The sequence below is a fragment of the Crinia signifera genome, chromosome 2 (genome assembly GCF_055691185.1).
Source record: "Crinia signifera chromosome 2, ASM5569118v1, whole genome shotgun sequence".
NCBI classification, from domain to species: Eukaryota; Metazoa; Chordata; class Amphibia; order Anura; family Myobatrachidae; genus Crinia; species Crinia signifera.
This window is the reverse complement of record NC_139218.1, coordinates 367,632,932-367,651,012: the sequence shown is the minus strand read 5'-3', so window position 1 is coordinate 367,651,012 and position 18,081 is coordinate 367,632,932. Positions and strand designations below refer to the sequence as shown.

At 44.7% G+C, this 18,081-nt stretch overlaps 1 protein-coding gene across 1 annotated transcript in view; it reads left to right on the top strand.

Moving 5' to 3' along the window:
• Positions 1–16,976, top strand: part of RDX (radixin) — a 59,210-nt gene extending 42,234 nt beyond the window's left edge. The window contains exons 9-14 of the mRNA XM_083169994.1: positions 983–1,146; positions 6,029–6,159; positions 7,303–7,463; positions 8,995–9,087; positions 13,377–13,634; positions 16,269–16,976. Of these exons, the coding sequence (XP_083026120.1) occupies positions 983–1,146; positions 6,029–6,159; positions 7,303–7,463; positions 8,995–9,087; positions 13,377–13,634; positions 16,269–16,433 (972 nt within the window). The 3' untranslated portion in view covers positions 16,434–16,976. The remainder of the gene's footprint in view (positions 1–982; positions 1,147–6,028; positions 6,160–7,302; positions 7,464–8,994; positions 9,088–13,376; positions 13,635–16,268) is intronic.
• Positions 16,977–18,081: the final 1,105 nt, after the last annotated feature.

Genomic DNA, 18,081 nt, shown 5'->3' with positions numbered 1-18,081 from the left:
ACGTGCCACTTATTCAGTCCAATCAAATTAAAGATACTCCTATACAAAGAATATCATTTTACTGTATACTCTAATGCTTTGCTTCATCAGTCAGTGCTAGGGTTGCCAATCCCGGGGCATTTTTTCAATCCCGGGATTCGGGATTGAAAAATGCTCAATCCTGGGATTCCCGGGATCCCGGGATTGGCCTCCCTGATACAAAAAAAACAAAACAACACAGCTGTCCCCATCCCCCCCAAACTGCCCACACCGTAAATCAATTAAAGGCAGAATAATCCCAAACCACTATCCCCCTGCCTGCACTGCACTGTCACTTACATGGAGGTGGTGACAGGCAGTAGCAGGAACATCTCAAGCAAGCGGATGGCCAGGTAGGACGAGCTGCACAGCGAGCGGCCAGGTAGGACGAGCTGCACAGCGGACAGCCAGGTAGGACGAGCTGCACAGCGGGCAGCCAGGTAGGACGAGCTGCACAGCGGACGGCCAGGTAGGACGAGCTGCACAGCGGACGGCCAGGTAGGACGAGCTGCACAGCGGACGGCCAGGTAGGACAAGCTGCACAGCGGGCAGGTGTGTGGCCAGGCAACCTAGTACAGAACAGTGTGCTATAGTGGTATGACGGCGGCCGGGCTGTGCAGCGTGACGTGATGTCAGGGGTAACGCTGCGCAGCCTGGCCACCGCCATGATGCCGCTACAGCACACTGTTCCTATCAGCCACGCTGCTGTCTGCCGGTATTTTACTATCGGGCACTAATCCCGCATTCCCGGGATTGGAAGCCCGCCTTTTTTAGGCCAAAATCCCGGGATCCCGCCAATCCCGATCCCGGGATTGGCCTCCCTAGTCAGTGCCCACTAGACACGGAGGACCACCTCATTATGCAATCCAGGTTCCATGTTGTAAACAAATCCTGCTGTGTAATATGTCTGATACAGAATAATGAAATGGACATAAATATTTGCTTGGCTTCTTTTTTCCCTCAGGACTTTGTATTTTACGCACCCCGTTTAAGAATTAATAAACGTATCTTGGCCCTGTGCATGGGCAACCACGAGCTGTACATGAGGAGAAGGAAACCGGACACAATCGAGGTGCAACAAATGAAAGCTCAGGCCAGAGAAGAGAAGCACCAGAAGCAGCTGGAGAGGTATATTCTGGGGCCTGTATATATATTTCTATAACTGCTCTAGAACGCTTGGGCTTCTATAAACTACCTTCTATTATCAACTCATGCCAACCGTCTTCACACCATGGAGGCAGACCATTTGTGGGGGTAAACCAATATTCTCATTAGTAGCCTATCAATACACTTGTGACCTCACACAGAAGCATCTAAAAGGGGGAGGAGGAGGAGGTGTATTAATTACCCAGGTTTGGGCTTGTTGACTGGGCCAATCAGTCGTGCTGCCTCACAGGATTATGCACACCCTCCGCCCCCTCATAGTACCCAGCACCTCTGACCTCACAGGTTTCCCGAATTCCTAGTGAAGTAACAGGAGACTTATTGGACTTATTGGATCAGCATACAAAATGGCTGTTGACGTTGGTGTCCTTTTATTTGCCATATGGACAAAATGATAAGAGCACCGCTTACCAGACCGCTGCGGCGTTAATGCAATTTACTCTTAAAAAAAGACAGCTTGTTTGGGGATTATCCATGGGCTTTTATTAACTACCACAAATCATGTGGCTGTGCATAATGCAAGGGTGCCAACTAAGGCCTCAAACCCACTGACCTCAGCTGTGAGTACAAACGCCAGTGGAACCGCGCACCGAATGTAAACGTGGTTGACAGAGTTGGATATGAATGGCTGAAAGTTATCCGTGACTGTTAACATTCATTTTGTCTACATCAGGCATGTCCAAACTGTGGCCCTCCAGCTGTTGTGAAACTACACATCCCAGCATGCCTTGCCATAGTTTTAGCTTCCCTAACCTTTAGGCGCGTCTGCATTTTTCCTGGCATTCTCATAAAACTGCCAGATAACACCCACATACGGCCATTTCTTGTCAATAAAACAGGGGCCGGCTTGCGAACAATTAATTAGCAGGATTTTATCACAGGCTGGGGTCGCATTCGCAGTGTTTCACTTATCGCCCATGCTGCGAATTTGCACCCCCTCAGTCAGGTCAGAATCAGGCCCTTTGCATAGATATTTATAAGATACACAGGGAATTAGCATTAGAACTTGTCACGCTCATTCTTCATATACAATGTACAGCCAGGACCAGGTCTGTGTGGGAGGGGGGTGGGGGGTGGATTTGTGTCCAGAGGATTTCTGAATTAGGGCAGGGGTGGAGTTACAGGTCAGGTAAGCAGCCGATACAATTAACAGACATTTAAGATCTTCCGTTTCTAAAGAATGAAGAGCGTTGTATAAATTGGCTTAATTATTTCCCAGCATCTCCCTTAGATGTGCTGCTTGAAACTCCTTAAGTCTGGTGCTGCTAAATGCCATTATAACGGTGATTAGTAGCAGTGTCAATGGGTGAGCAGATTACACTAGATTATATTACACAGATTTGCAGCTGCTGCTTCTAGATACCCGCACATGGTATGTATTCAGGACTCGTTCTAATGAGCTGCTCTGTTTACTGTACATATGCAATGTACCCATCATTCTTGCTGTGTTGTCCAGGTAGTGTAGTATATGTAGTGTATGTAACATACCTAGCATTCTAGCTGTGCTGTCCAGGTAGTGTAGTATATGTAGTGTATGTAACATACCTAGCATTCTAGCTGTGCTGTCCAGGTAGTGTAGAGTATGTAATGTACCTAGCATTCTAGCTGCGCTGTCCAGGTAGTGTAGTATATGTAGAGTATGTAACGTACCTAGCATTCTAGCTGTGCTGTCCAGGTAGTGTAGAGTATGTAACGTACCTAGCATTCTAGCTGTGCTGTCCAGGTAGTGTAGTATATGTAGTGTATGTAACATACCTAGCATTGTAGCTGTGCTGTCCAGGTAGTGTAGAGTATGTAACGTACCTAGCATTCTAGCTGTGCTGTCCAGGTAGTGTAGTATATGTAGAGTATGTAACATACCTAGCATTCTAGCTGTGCTGTCCAGGTAGTGTAGTATATGTAGAGTATGTAACGTACCTAGCATTCTAGCTGTGCTGTCCAGGTAGTGTAGAGTATGTAATGTACCTAGCATTCTAGCTGTGCTGTCCAGGTAGTGTAGTATATGTAGAGTATGTAACATACCTAGCATTCTAGCTGTGCTGTCCAGGTAGTGTAGTATATGTAGAGTATGTAATGTACCTAGCATTCTAGCTGTGCTGTCCAGGTAGTGTAGTATATGTAGAGTATGTAATGTACCTAGCATTCTAGCTGTGCTGTCCAGGTAGTGTAGTATATGTAGAGTATGTAATGTACCTAGCATTCTAGCTGTGCTGTCCAGGTAGTGTAGTATATGTAGAGTATGTAATGTACCTAGCATTCTAGCTGTGCTGTCCAGGTAGTGTAGTATATGTAGAGTATGTAACATACCTAGCATTCTAGCTGTGCTGTCCAGGTAGTGTAGTATATGTAGAGTATGTAACGTACCTAGCATTCTAGCTGTGCTGTCCAGGTAGTGTAGAGTATGTAATGTACCTAGCATTCTAGCTGTGCTGTCCAGGTAGTGTAGTATATGTAGAGTATGTAATGTACCTAGCATTCTAGCTGTGCTGTCCAGGTAGTGTAGTATATGTAGAGTATGTAACATACCTAGCATTCTAGCTGTGCTGTCCAGGTAGTGTAGTATATGTAGAGTATGTAATGTACCTAGCATTCTAGCTGTGCTGTCCAGGTAGTGTAGTATATGTAGAGTATGTAATGTACCTAGCATTCTAGCTGTGCTGTCCAGGTAGTGTAGTATATGTAGAGTATGTAACATACCTAGCATTCTAGCTGTGCTGTCCAGGTAGTGTAGTATATGTAGAGTATGTAACGTACCTAGCATTCTAGCTGTGCTGTCCAGGTAGTGTAGAGTATGTAATGTACCTAGCATTCTAGCTGTGCTGTCCAGGTAATGTAGAGTATAGAGTTGTGCTTATTAATGAATGAGATGGAGGTAGCAGTGTAAAGATTGCCTTGTATTTAAAAATAATGATCTGCATTTACAAGTTTGCGATATTTACCTCTGTGGGATTACACATCATAATTCTGCTACAGTATATTCTGCCACTTATTGTATATATTTGAGCAAATCCTGACTATTATACTAAGCAGCTTAAATATTGTATTTCTGCATCTCCTGCGCGGTCACTATTACTTCTCAACCGCTACAGGGTTTTTTGGTTTATTTTAAACCGGTCATGGATTTATTTCCTCATAGCACAACAAAGTTCATGTCTAAGACATTACATTATAGCCATTCATTGTGTGTGGCTATTACTGCGGTCTAATATGGGTTTGATAAGGTCCTTTACAGCATGTTCGGTTAAGTCTCGATGTATATAGAAAATGGTATTTTTCATAAGCCTTTGTGGTGGTGTTTATACGGGTTTTTTTTTTTGTGTTTTTATGATAATGATGCGGTTTTGTGTTGTGCATCCCCCATCCCCAATGTGAACTTCTGAAAAGCCCCCAACTCTGTTAATAGATTTAAGGGCAGGAGAACCTGCATATGTATACTTAATTGAGACGCTTGTCTCCATATTGGACATGCGCAAAGCGATAAGTTTGGGCATGTCCAGTTAGCACTTCAGTTTGCACTGATATTGCACTTGTGACCTGGGTCACGGACGGGCAAGTTCAGCAAACACCATCCTGACATGGTGGCATGCTTTTGTCTAAAACTGCTCTGCTTACCGCAGTCTATTAAATTGTAGGCCATTTTTATTTATTTATCCTGTATTTGTTTACTGGGAAGGCAGTGTAGGTGAAAAATTGGGAGACCAGAGGGAGGAAATCTTAAGGTGCATACACACTTAGATTTTTTTTTTTTAATATATATATCTAATGTTTGCTTTGTAAATAAGCAGTGACTGTGTATAAACAGAGAACACGATTCCGCTGTGTTGGGTGGTGAGCAGTGACTGTATGCACAGAGAATACAATTCTGCTGTGTTGGGTGGTGAGTAGTGACTGCGTATATGCAGAGAGCACGATTCCGCCGTGTTGGTTGGTGAGTAGTGACTGTGTCTGCACAGAGAACACTATTCAGTTGTGTTGGGTGCGGAGCAGTGACTGCGTCTGCACAGAGAACACTATTCAGCTGTGTTGGGTGCGGAGCAGTGACTGTGTATGTACAAAGAACGCAATTCCTTGGTGTGCTGGGTGGGGAGCAGTAACTGCATATGCGCAGAGAACACGATCCCGCTGTGCTGGGTGGGGAGCAGTGACTGTATGCACAGAGAATACGATTCCGCTGTGTTGGGTGGTGAGCAGTGACTATGCACAGAGAATACGATTCCGCTGTGTTGGGTGGTGAGCAGTGACTGTATGCACAGAGAATACGATTCCGCTGTGTTGGGTGGTGAGCAGTGACTATGCACAGAGAACACGATCCCGCTGTGCTGGGTGGGGAGCAGTGACTGTATGCACAGAGAATACGATTCCGCTGTGTTGGGTGGTGAGCAGTGACTATGCACAGAGAATACGATTCCGCTGTGCTGGGTGGGGAGCAGTGACTGTATGCATAGGGAACACGATTCCGCTGTGCTGGGTGGTGAGCAGTGACTATGCACAGAGAACACGATCCCGCTGTGCTGGGTGGGGAGCAGTGACTGTATGCATAGGGAACACGATTCCGCTGTGCTGGGTGGGGAGCAGTGACTGTATGCATAGGGAACACGATTCTGCTGTGCTGGGTGGGGAGCAGTGACTGTATGCATAGGGAACACGATTCTGCTGTGTTGGGTGGTGAGCAGTGACTGTATATGCACAGAGAACACGATTCAGCTGTGTTGGGTGGTGAGTAGTGACTGCGTATGCGCAGAGAACACTATTCCGCTGTGCTGGGTGGGGAGAGTGCGCAGAGTATAATGCCCCAGAGATGCTGAGACCAGTGAGCGCAATTTTACCACATCTTTTCTTGTCTTAGAGCACAGCTAGAAAATGAAAAGAAGAAAAGAGAAATAGCAGAGAAGGAAAAAGAAAAAATAGAACGTGAAAAGGATGAGTTAATTGAACGTCTCAGACAGATTGAAGAACAGACCCTAAAAGCACAAAAAGGTATTTGAAGTTTACATTATTCTCTTTTATCAACCAGTGCACTTTCTCTTACATGCTACGGTACTTGTATACTATCACGGCTCCCATCGCATGCCAGATGTAGTGGCATGCGATGCAATTTTTACGGGTTTTTTATGCATTTGTGTGAAAAATCGCATGCCATGCGATGGCATGTGTTTTTGATCACAAATGCATTTAAATTAGTAGCAAACATGTTAAATGCACCCCAAATGTCATTTTTCACACTGTACCACCCCCACTATCAACGCCAACGCGATGCGATGCAATTTTTTCCTATACGATGCCCATCGTGGGAGCCGTGATAGTATACAAGTACCCATGCTACCTTTTGGGGCAGTGCTGAGCCTCAGGGTGTAGAACAGTGGTTCCCAACCTCGTTCCTCAAGTACCACTAACAGTTCAGGTTCACCCAGCCGATGCATTGTGCATCATCTGTAACCTAAAAACTCACAGGTGACCTGGAAAATGTGATCTGTTAGTGGTTCTGGAGGACCCTTGATCAGGAGCTCATTATAGACAATATTGATGCAGGACGTTATTACGGTCTATTAAAGACCATCAATGTACAGCTCAGAATACATAAAGGCTGCTCCTCCAGCAATGCACTGAGTCCATGGTACAATGCTTTATATAATTGTATTTGCATTGAAATCTCAGGAATATTTTTTTTTGTCTCCCTCCCCTTTTCATACTTGGCTCGTCCCCAGGCGGCCATCAGAATCCTCTTCGGCTTCCCCGGTCCCAAGGATGCATTGCGCTTGTGCGCCCCTGGGACCGGAGATGCAGCTGAAGAGGATCCCGAAGGCCACCGGGAACACAGTGGACATCGGGGGACCAGGTAACTATGAAGAAAAAAACATTCCAAATCCACAAAAATCCCTTATCCAAAATGCTTGTGGTCCCCGAGAAAGTACCAAAATCCTGTTATGTCTCCCATGTAGTCCTCACCTAAAGCTGACCACACGTGGAGTAGCTCTTGTTCCTTCAGAACGGACACTTGGGCAGCGTCTACATTGGAAGAAAGTGTCTATGCAGTATATCTGTGTACAGATTGAAGAGGTGTGCTGAGGCGCTAACAACATGTCCATGTCTCATTTCTATTTTTTATTTTCTGATAAATAGAACTAGAAGAACAAACTCGAAGAGCTTTAGAGTTGGATCAAGAAAGAAAAAGGGCAAGGGAAGAGGCAGAACGCCTAGAGAAGGAGAGACGGTCTGCAGAAGAAGCCAAGGCCGCCCTGGCCAAGCAAGCCGCAGACCAGATGAAAAACCAAGAACAGCTGGTAAGGAATGACACAGGGGGTTTAGAGAGCAATGGTAAACGTCTATGCAAAACTGGTCTTCGGGATTTGTTTGGAGGATTTCGGCTAAAATGTCTGGTCTCCAACGGGATTGTTTAAGTGATCTTTTGCTGTATGTCTGGTTTTCTGTTAAAGGTTTATAAATAACCAGCCTAGATTTTTAATTATAATCTTAGGGATCGGGTAAAAAAAAAAATTTAAACTGCTAGTCTTGGAGCTGTGTTTTAATATTTCGACAGCCAATGTGTAGATAAGGTGACTCCTGCTCGCAGAGCCTGATAGGAGTCCTCTATCTCTCTGTTACTATTCAATGTTATCACATGTGTTTGAAAAAATTCGGGCTTGTGCTTACATAATAGGAAGTTAAAAGCAGACAGAGGGGCATGGCGGCGGCGGTGGTGGTGGCACTGTTCCCCCTGCAATTAGGCAGCATTTTTCCCCATGCTGTTCTCTGCTTGTTAGCCGGGTACACACTAAACAATGTGTGACCCAGACGATGTTGCATCCGATGTAACAATAAGTCAGATGTCCCATACACATAGAGTGCATTCCCCTGCATCCTGTTGGTAGCCGGGTCATCTACTCTGTGACTCTGCAAATGACCCGCATGAGTGCATGGCAGTGGGTACTTACTAGACTGTGCCCGATATGTCTTTTTTGATCCGCCTGATCAGACCACATATTGCCTAGTGTGTACCCAACTTAGTCAGAACCAGTCCATGAGAATCTTGTCTAGGAGCTGGTTATTGGGTATGGTGGCTTCCTTCATACCCAGTAGACTGCTCTCTAAATTGATCCTAACCCTTTGAATGTCAACTGGGTTAAGCACCTGCCATATGATTTAGCAGAAAATTATAAGATAAACGGTTGTCAGGGATGGCCATAAGTTGTTAACATCAGTGGCCACCAGTGATTGGTTTTATAGATGACCTTTAAACGGTGGGAACTATTGAAGACTTGCACCCATCAATGGCCATCCTTGCTGTTATGTATATCCAAAAGTCATTGATGCGCAAAACCCATCAGTGGCAAGTAATCAACAGTTACCCATCAATGGCAATTCCTGCTATACCTTTTTGTATGGAGACATATATTCGCTAATAGGCCGCAATGAAGCTGGTGGAAAATTAAATGCTTGACTTTTGCTGAATTCTTGGATATGGTCTATTTGGCCATCATGGCCGCATTGAATGGCGGGTCCTACTGCGGATATATCTTTCTGTTTGTCTTTTTATAGTAAATATCAATAAGTCAAGATTATTATTTCAGGCTGCAATAAGCGCAGCTGTTTATAACTGGCACAATACCACCTGGGGGCTGAAATACATTTTGTAGAGACTACAATACAGAAACTTCTACAACTCCAGTCTGTGATAGAGCCACCAGTGGAAGACTCTTGTTTTATAGATTCAGTATAAAACATGTAAATGATTTGTAGACTTCCTAAAAAAAAAAAACAAATACATGTGTGGTGCCTGGGAGCCTGTTACTGATCTATACTGTTCCACTTTAGGCAGCTGAACTGGCAGAGTTTACTGCCAAGATCGCCTTACTGGAAGAGGCGAAGAAGAAAAAGGAAGAGGAGGCGACAGAGTGGCAGCAAAAAGTAATTTCTCCTTCTGGATTTGTTTGTATACTTCTCATTTATGTTACTGCATTGCTTGCAAAATATCCAGCAGATCAGTGCCCAGAGATGCTGTCATCCTATAACATTCTGGCAGAGCCAAAGAGAAACCTATTACTGTCATTTCTTTTTTGTATAAATGTGCAGCATCAGTAGCCCTTCAGGTAGAGATTAATATAAAACGGCTTTATTTTCCTGTATATGCATGGGACTGTGGGATACATATGATATGCTGGCAAGACTGACCCCAGCATCCCTATATGGAGAATCCCAACAGGGGCTCCGTAAGTAACCTAAAGGTGCATACACACGGGGAGATATATTGCCGGGCGATATATCGCTCAATGCCCCCTTTTCATTGGCAACCAGAGATGGTCGCTGATAAAAAGAAACCTCTGATGGTGGTGCCGCAGAGGTAATCAGCTGTTCGCAGGAGCAAGCTCCTGCGACCAGTGATTAGAACGGGGCTGAAAACGGGAGCGCGCACCCAGCGATTTGTAACATAGATGTGTAACATAAATGTGGTTAGAACCCTTTTTATCTTTTTTTTTAAACCAGAATATTTTCAGACCTACTGTATCTCCACAGCGGTGCCTTTTCAAGGGGGGCGAGTAGAGGCATCGCCAATAGCAACCAATCCTATTGTAGCTTTCATTGATCTAGTACAGGCTAAAATATGAAAGGCAGAAACAGATCTGCTTGCTAGGCATATGGCCCTCCAGCTGTTCTCGAACTACTTATCCCAGCATGCCCTGCTATTTGGCCATGCTAAAACTGTTTCAGGGCATACTGGGATGTGTCGTTCATCAACAGCTGGAGTTCCAAAAATTCCCCATCCCTGATATAGAGCGTGCTCTGTAAAGAGCTCATTGGCTAGCTTCTAAAAACTGGTGAAGACCAGACCCATCAGACAGTGAGGCTTGGTTTTTTAACTGGGAATCTATGAAGAAAAGCACCTCACATCCAACCTTTGTATCTGCCCAGTTCCTGTTTTTGCAGATGCCACAAGATCCATGTGTTTCTATGCAAACCATGATTCGCAACCTCCAAGAACAGCATTTTTGCAGATTAAGAAATGAGCCTTTTGTCCGGGCAATTGAACAGCTGTATTGCCTCAGTAGCTACTCCCTCTGCAGCATGATTCACTCATTTACTTCTCATAACCCCATTATTGTGGCAGGATAATGATCTCCTTGCTACTGACAGTGTCAGAGAGACTCCGAGGTTCTGACCGTACGGTGATTTGCAGTCCGAGAGCTATGACTCAGAACTGGAAACGGCTCTCATCACTTCAATAAGTGTCATTTTCAATCAGTGCTCTCTCCATCAGTACGATTCAGCAGCACAAAAGATCATTTCTTTCCTGACTTGATACAGCGGGGTTTAGGCGCTCATTAGGAGAAAGAGGGTTATTAAAGTACAAGGTAAAATTTCAGAAAGAGAGCAGGGTAACCCTGATCTCTTTAATATGAACTGGTTACTTTAGGATGGCAACTTTGTAGCAGATACAATGGATGTGCTGAGTTGTAAGATTTGGTGCTGTGGCTTCATCTTTTATACTTTGCAGTTCCATAGAGATAAATAATGCAGCTGGGACCGCGTTTTATCATATTTAAGACCGTGATGAACTTTCTCTGCCAGAGCATTGCTGTGGGGCCTGAACGCACTATTTTATAAGTCCACCCCCATGGAAATTAGTTGCTGTTTACTGTGCTGTGGAACAATAAAATATGTGTAAAAGGACTACCACCGTACAGTTGCCCATCCATTCAAAATAACTGAATTTTACCTTCTTTGTACACACTCTGGGGTAGATGTATGAAGCAGTGATAAAGGAGAAGACAACCAATCAGCACTGAAGTAACATCTATCATTTGCATAATATAATTATACCGAGCAGCTGATTGGTTGCCGTGGGCCACTTCTCCTCTGGCTCACTTCTCCCTTATCACTGCTTCATACAGCTACCACTATATTACTTGTGTTTTTAACATCTGCTCTTTACAGTAGGAAAATCATGAGGTAAATGTGGGTTCTGAAGGGACCAGGCCAGACCTATAATTGCTGGCAGACTAAACCTGTGTGAGCTGTATTGGGACTCACGTGTACATTATTGGTGTAAAACTATTTGTTTGTCTTCAGTTCATATTTAAAACAAGACGCTCCCACAAAGATCCTCCTGGACTTTGTCAGCACAGATGGGCTGTGAGAGATATATACTGGTAGTGATGGATATGCGAGGACAAAACACACCCTAGTAAAGTCTGCAATTCTTGTACAAGGTCAAGTTGAAGGTGATTTATTTGCTTGACCAAATTCCTTGTCTGCCACAAAGTGCATCCAGATTGGTCAGACAAATGCCCTTCATGACCAGTAACTTTGCCAATTTGCAATAGCTGGCTCCCATAACAGGATATAATGTGGGCATCCGGACACAGTGATGTCTGTCTGTTCCTTGCCAGGAGTTGAATCGCCCCCGCTACTATTGTCAAATACTGCCATCCATCGCACTGTGGAAGTAGCCATTTTGTGGGGTAATCAGTTCACACGGATTTGGTGAAACCAATGACGCAGAAAGCATTATAGCGGACAGTCATTTTAGTAGACTGCAACAGTATTAATGGTTATTTAGCCTCTATCTGCAATAAGGGCCCGATTCCGATTAGAACCTGCCGATTTATTGAATGACCACGCATGCACGCAATACGATGTGCGCATACTATGGCCTACATCACAAAACTTACCTGGAAAGACTAAAAGATCTTAACATGTATAGTTTGGAGCAGAGAAGGGAAAGGGGGGACATGATAGAAATCTTCAAATATATCAAGGGCTTTAACATAGTACAGGAGGGAAATTTTCTTCAAAGGAAAAGAAGTAATAGAACATGAGGACATGCACTGAAACTGAAGGGAGGTAGGTTCAGGGGAAATGTTAGAAAGAATTACTTCACAGAAATGGTAGTGGATAAGTGGAATAGCCTCCCATCAGAGGTGGTAGAGGCTAAGACAGTAGAACAATTTAAACATGCTTGGGATAGGCATATGAATATTCTTACAAATAAATAAGGATTAAAATGGGTTGAGATTACCTGAAGGGTAAAAAAAGGGGCAGACTAGATGGGCCAAATGGTTCTTATCTGCCGTCAAATTCTATGGGGTTTATTCTAGTTCATTCTTTCTGACAAAATCCTTCTTAGATGGACAAAACCATGTGCACTGCAGGGGGGCAGATGTAACGTGCAGAGAGAATTAGATTTGGGTGAGTTATTTTGTTTCTGTGCAGGGAAAATACTGACTGCATGATTTTACACTTCAATATAGATCTCACTTTGAAGAAAAACCCCACCCAAATCTAATTCTCTCTGCACAAGTTACATCTGCCCCACCCGCAGTGCACATGGTTTTGTCCATCTAAAAAGGATTTTGTCAGAAAGAATGGACTAGAATAACCCCCTATGTTACACGAGCCATTCGTGCAAAGGGAGCCTGCAGTGGTGGGTACACAGCATTTTTTGGGAGTGTCCCGGAAAACGCAGGCATTCACCGACCATTGGGAGGGAGGGCCGCTAACATCATCAGAGGCTGCGTTTCTCCCCACATCCATCGCAGCACTGAGTAAGTCCAGACTTGGGACTTACTGCGACTAGAGGGGAAAACCATTCAATGCTGAGTGGGTTTGAATGGTTTTCAGTGAGAGTGTCACAGCTGAGGCCTCAATGGTGGATCCTGCTCTCAGTGGATTCGTATTCCGCTTTGTTCCATATAACCACAACCTCCTGGGTTTAGGTGACCTGTCCTGCAGAAAAGGCTTTTTGCCTGTGATACGGTTTGATGGCATAACATGCAGGTAACGGCGGCATTATACTGGGCTGAATTCCCGGCATACATTACTCACCGACACTCACTATCACTCTCATTGTAGGCATTGGCCTTGTTCTGAGTTTGGTAGGACTGCATGTGATCGACTTGGCTTAGAGTTTGTGAAATCTTTTATCGTTTCCTCTCCACCTTTTCCATAGCTGCTGTTATATCCTGTTTTTATTGATCAGTACCATGGTTCAGTTGCAAATGCTGCGACTTGTAGTTCCACATTATCTCAATGTCTCGGGTTGCCTATATTTTTCTTTTTGTACTTATTTAAAGATCAGGTGAATGTGTGTAGGAGTGGTGCATGCAGAACGTAATGCTGGTAGCAGTTCATCAGTCTTGTCCCTTACAAGTTGCTCTGTTACTGATAACTATAATGTGTCCCCCGCTTCTGTCGCTCAGGCGTACTCCGCACAAGAAGATCTGGAGAAAACCAAAGAAGAACTAAAGACTGTGATGTCTGCTCCTCCGCCTCCCCCTCCGCCGCTTCCTCCACCTCCCGCTGCTCACACAGAGAACGAGCATGACCACGACGAGCAGGATGAGAACAGCGCCGAGGCCAGCGCAGAACTGCTGTCCGAGGGCGTCATGAACCATCGGAGCGAGGAGGAGAGACTGACAGAAACACAGAAAAACGAGAGAGTAAAGAAGCAGCTTCAGGTAAATGGGCTCCTTACTACTTACCAGAGCTATTTTCCCTTTTCACCTTAGAGACAGAAATTTCAGGGTTCACTACAGATGTGTCCTCATACGTTGTTACTGCAGTTGCGCCATGCAGACCCTCTCGGCGGGCCTTGTCCTGTGAGGGCACGGGGCCTGGTAGCTCACTTGTGCCAGACTTCTCACGCCACATGGCATATTAAAGCTGGTTGTATTGGGGTACATCTGTACGGCCGAAGATTTTCTTTGTCTTAATTTAACCATTTCCTTTTTTCCTTTGACGGATTACTCTGTAGGCCCCACTTTTCCCTCTTTGACCAAATACCTGAGATTTCCCTTTGCTCTCGGACTTGCTAGCCTTAGGTTTCCTGAACACTTTGACTACTTACCTGAGAGTTTATTTTCATGGCTGACCACTTCAGATTACTTTCCCTTTTTGCTTATATCTATTGACCAGGCATTTAACAAATGGACTTGGCGAAGTCCCCCAGTAAGTTGTGTTATGTTTAGCAGTCCGTGTATTGTATAGGTATAGGACTCGCAGCAGTAGTAATGTTAGAATTGCCCTCTTCCCTGGTGTTAGCGCAGGTCACCTTTCTGTTGTATTACCACTCCTACTCTGCATCACTTTACAATTGGGAACAAAGACTGCTGTTAGCAGACAGACAAAGCTGGTAAGAGGGCCCTGCTCTCAAGCTTAGGGGTCGATCCTATTAGCCAGGGATTATTCGGAAGGGCGAATCCTCGTTGCACCTGACGCACTTTACAGAAGATGGAATTCGCCAAAAAACGCTCGCTGGTCAATAGGTTTGCTAGCAATTTTACGTGACTTCAGGCCTGCAAAGGGTTTGGGTTAAAATGGGTGCAGTTGCCAGCGGTTAAATGCGTTGGAGGCCACCAGAATGGCCCCTCGCACCCTTTGCAAATAATAGGATTGAGTAGAGGAGGTGATTGGTTATATTATACCCCTTTCACACCGCAAAAATAACCCGGGTCCACCTGGTTCTCTGTGAGATCTGAAAGTGCCTTTTTAAATTTCTTAGGGTCCAGCAACCCAGCATACCAACCCGGGTTAATCCCAGGTCGGACCCGGGTTGCTGTGCAGTGTGAACGGGTAATCCGTGTAGAGCGACACAGATCCCGTTCACACAATGGAGGAAGCAGCGCTTAGAGACAGCGTCGGCTCCAAGCGTTGCCTCCTCCCTCACTCTCAATGCTGTGCCGTCGCTCCGCCCTGCCCCCATCTGACAGGACGGACCCCTGTCCAAATCTTGGGTGCGACCCAGCATTTGCGATGTGAAAGTGGCATTTATTCAACTGCGAGAAACACAATCCATAGCTTGGGCTAGCACAGAGGGTGAGCGGCCCATAGAGGAGAAGTCATTTGTTGCATCATAGTGGAAATGGAGTGAAGCAGGGAACTAGGCTTGTGGGACTTGCATTCAAATAGTCATTTTCTCACACTCCTAAACAGTGTCCTCCTACATCTTTCCTGTGGTCGTGCCTCTCGGAGCACTAGGGGCCTGATTCCAGCCACGTTAGCAAGGCTGCAATTTTTGCAGGACAAAACCATGCTGCTTTGCAGGTGGGGCAGATGTAACATGTGCAGAGAGAGTTAGATTTGGGTGAGGTGTGTTCAAACAGAAATCTAAATTGCAGTGTAATAAAAAAAGCAGCCAGTATTTTCCCTGCACAGAAAGAACACCCCCAAATCTAACTCTCTCTGCACATGTAATATCTGCCCCACCTGCGGCGCAGCATGGTTTTTTTCCATCTGCAAAAATGACAGCCTGCCAACAGAGCTGAATCAGGCCAAATGTGTTTTGAGACTTTTCTAGAGTATTTTTTGCCAAACATGCGTCAATCGCAATGCAACGAGGCTGGGACGCACAAGGAGACACTTCTGATTAATGTTCTATATCACACTTGTATATGTGTGTGGCTGGGACTCTTTATATACTGAATGCTATGATACAGTGACTGCGGCCATATATCAAATTAGCACTGCCTCTTCCTGCATCCTAGCCGCATCGCGTTGTGACTTCAGGCTCTGTTTTGTGGGGGAAAAAAAAACACACTCCGCGCTAGTGAAGTCGCACGGGAGCTGTCAGCTCACGCACGCCAGACATCTCCCACTGTGTGGTGTATTGAGATGTATTCTACAAATATCATTTACAGATGGGAAATTACCCCTGCAGGCAGAGTTTAAGGAGAAAACGCCATAAATGGGAGACCTTAACATTCGGACGAGTTTCACATGTACACCTCACAAAGTAGAAAGTTTTTTAAGTGTGTCTCTTGCTAACATACAGTGGAAGCAGCTGCCTTCATAACCTACCCTATTGATCCACGATCAGACTGATCATTTGTGAAATAATCCCATATTTGTTTTATGTCCGGTTTTGGTGACACATTGGTACCAAATTTACTGATCAGGGGAATTCTGAAGAGCTTCCACCATATGTACACTGCTGGAGGTGTGTGTGTGTGTGTGTGTGTGTGTGTGTGTGTGTGTGTGTGTGTGTGTGTGTGTGTGTGTGTGTGTGTGTGTGTGTGTGTGTGTGTGCCCATAATAACGATTTATTCATCTTTTATATCTGGAGTGTGAATCACTTTTTCTATTGGCTTTTTCAGGCTCTGAGTTCTGAGCTGGCCCAAGCAAGAGACGAAACCAAGAAAACCCAGAACGACGTTCTTCACGCAGAGAATGTGAAAGCAGGGCGCGACAAGTACAAGACACTCCGCCAGATAAGACAAGGAAACACGAAACAGCGCATCGATGAGTTTGAGTCAATGTGAGGGGCACTGGTTGCTGCTGCACATGCTACACACAGCTAAATCACCAACATAGAGAAGTAGGCCTTTGATGAATCGATGGTGGAGCGAGCCCTCCCTTGCCAAAGCACTTGTACCAGTCTGACTGTGGAGGATAGGATTGAATAAGACGATTTGAATGGCTTTCGTCTCCAGTGTCACGTCTATTTTTTTTTTGTTTTGTCCGTAACAATACCATATCAATGTTCATTATGTCACAATTATCATTTCCTGAAAAGTAGTCGTTAGCTAACAACGCCTTTCACAAGTTACATTTGAATTTGGAGCCTAGAACTGACATAACTGTTTGTTTAGTATGTGTATGTTATTATATATATTTTTTTCTTTCTTCTTGGATAATTTGGGAATATTTATAATTTACGTCCCAGCATAAACTTTGTCGCCTTTTGTGCTTAGAATGGTCTAGTCCACGTAGAAGATATTGGAAAGTTCCCTTATATTCAGGGATGGATAAGCTGTGTCCTGACGATTGGTTCAGTATGCCGGGAACGACTGGGCATCAAGAAACACCCCCCCCCCCCCCCCCCCAAAAAAAAAAAAACTAAGTTAGTTTTAGGAAGTGGACGTTATACTACTACTACCTCACACACACACACGCACATACGATGACTGGTCCTTGTAATACCCACCATATGTTGTATTCACTAAGCTTTAATCCTAGTTTGCGTTGTTTTGTACTTTTTAATTTTTTCTTTTATTCTATTGCTTCTCTACTCATCTGCTTTCTATATCTGTTTGTCAGTAGCTACGAGCGTGTGTTTTTATAGGGGACTAAATAACCCTATAAATACTATTGTTCTAGGCTCACTAGGCACTCTGTGCCGTCTGTGAGTGTAAAGCGCCTTTTTCTCTTGTGTTCCGCTCCGGTAAACAAGACTCCTCCCTGTAGCTGACAGTGTCTCAGGTGGCTCAAACTTCTTCGACCTGCATGCTCTGATGTTTGCGGGTTGCTTTAGTCTCCCGTTTCCTTAATTTGGATTCTTTAAGTAAATTTATTCAGTTTGATAAATTGAATGAAGATATTGTGGTCTCATTTAAAAACTCACAAAGGTGTTACGGGCTCTGTTTAACAATATGTAACTAATGCAGGTTAAAGGGACATTACACTGCTATGTAACGCTTCCAACCAAAGCCCTTTCTCATACGCATGTTACACTCTGTTTCCGTTACTATGGGGATTTCTCCTGGCCAGTGCCCTGCAATAGATGGGTTTCTGGTGGACTGAGTGGTTCCAAATGGCTTAGCCATGTAATGCTGCTTACGCTGATGGACATTCTATTCATGTTTTTGAGAAATGTAAGAGAAGACGGCATCAGGGTGATCTGCAGCTGACGTTCCCTAAATATTTTCAAATGGGAACGTTTCTTGTACGAAAGCTACTTTTCCTGCTGACTCCTTAGCGCTAGTTGGGAAATTGATTGACCAGTCTGGTCAGCAGCTTGGAGGAATGCGGAAATGTCAGTAGAAGGCATGTCGTTGGCCAAAACATACATCGGCCCACGCACTATTTCAACAGGGGAAAATCTGGACCAGATCCGTACTCCCCACTTGAACCATGGTGTGGCAGTCTTTGACGCTCCAGTTCTTATCTCCCATGATGTTTCAGCCAGTG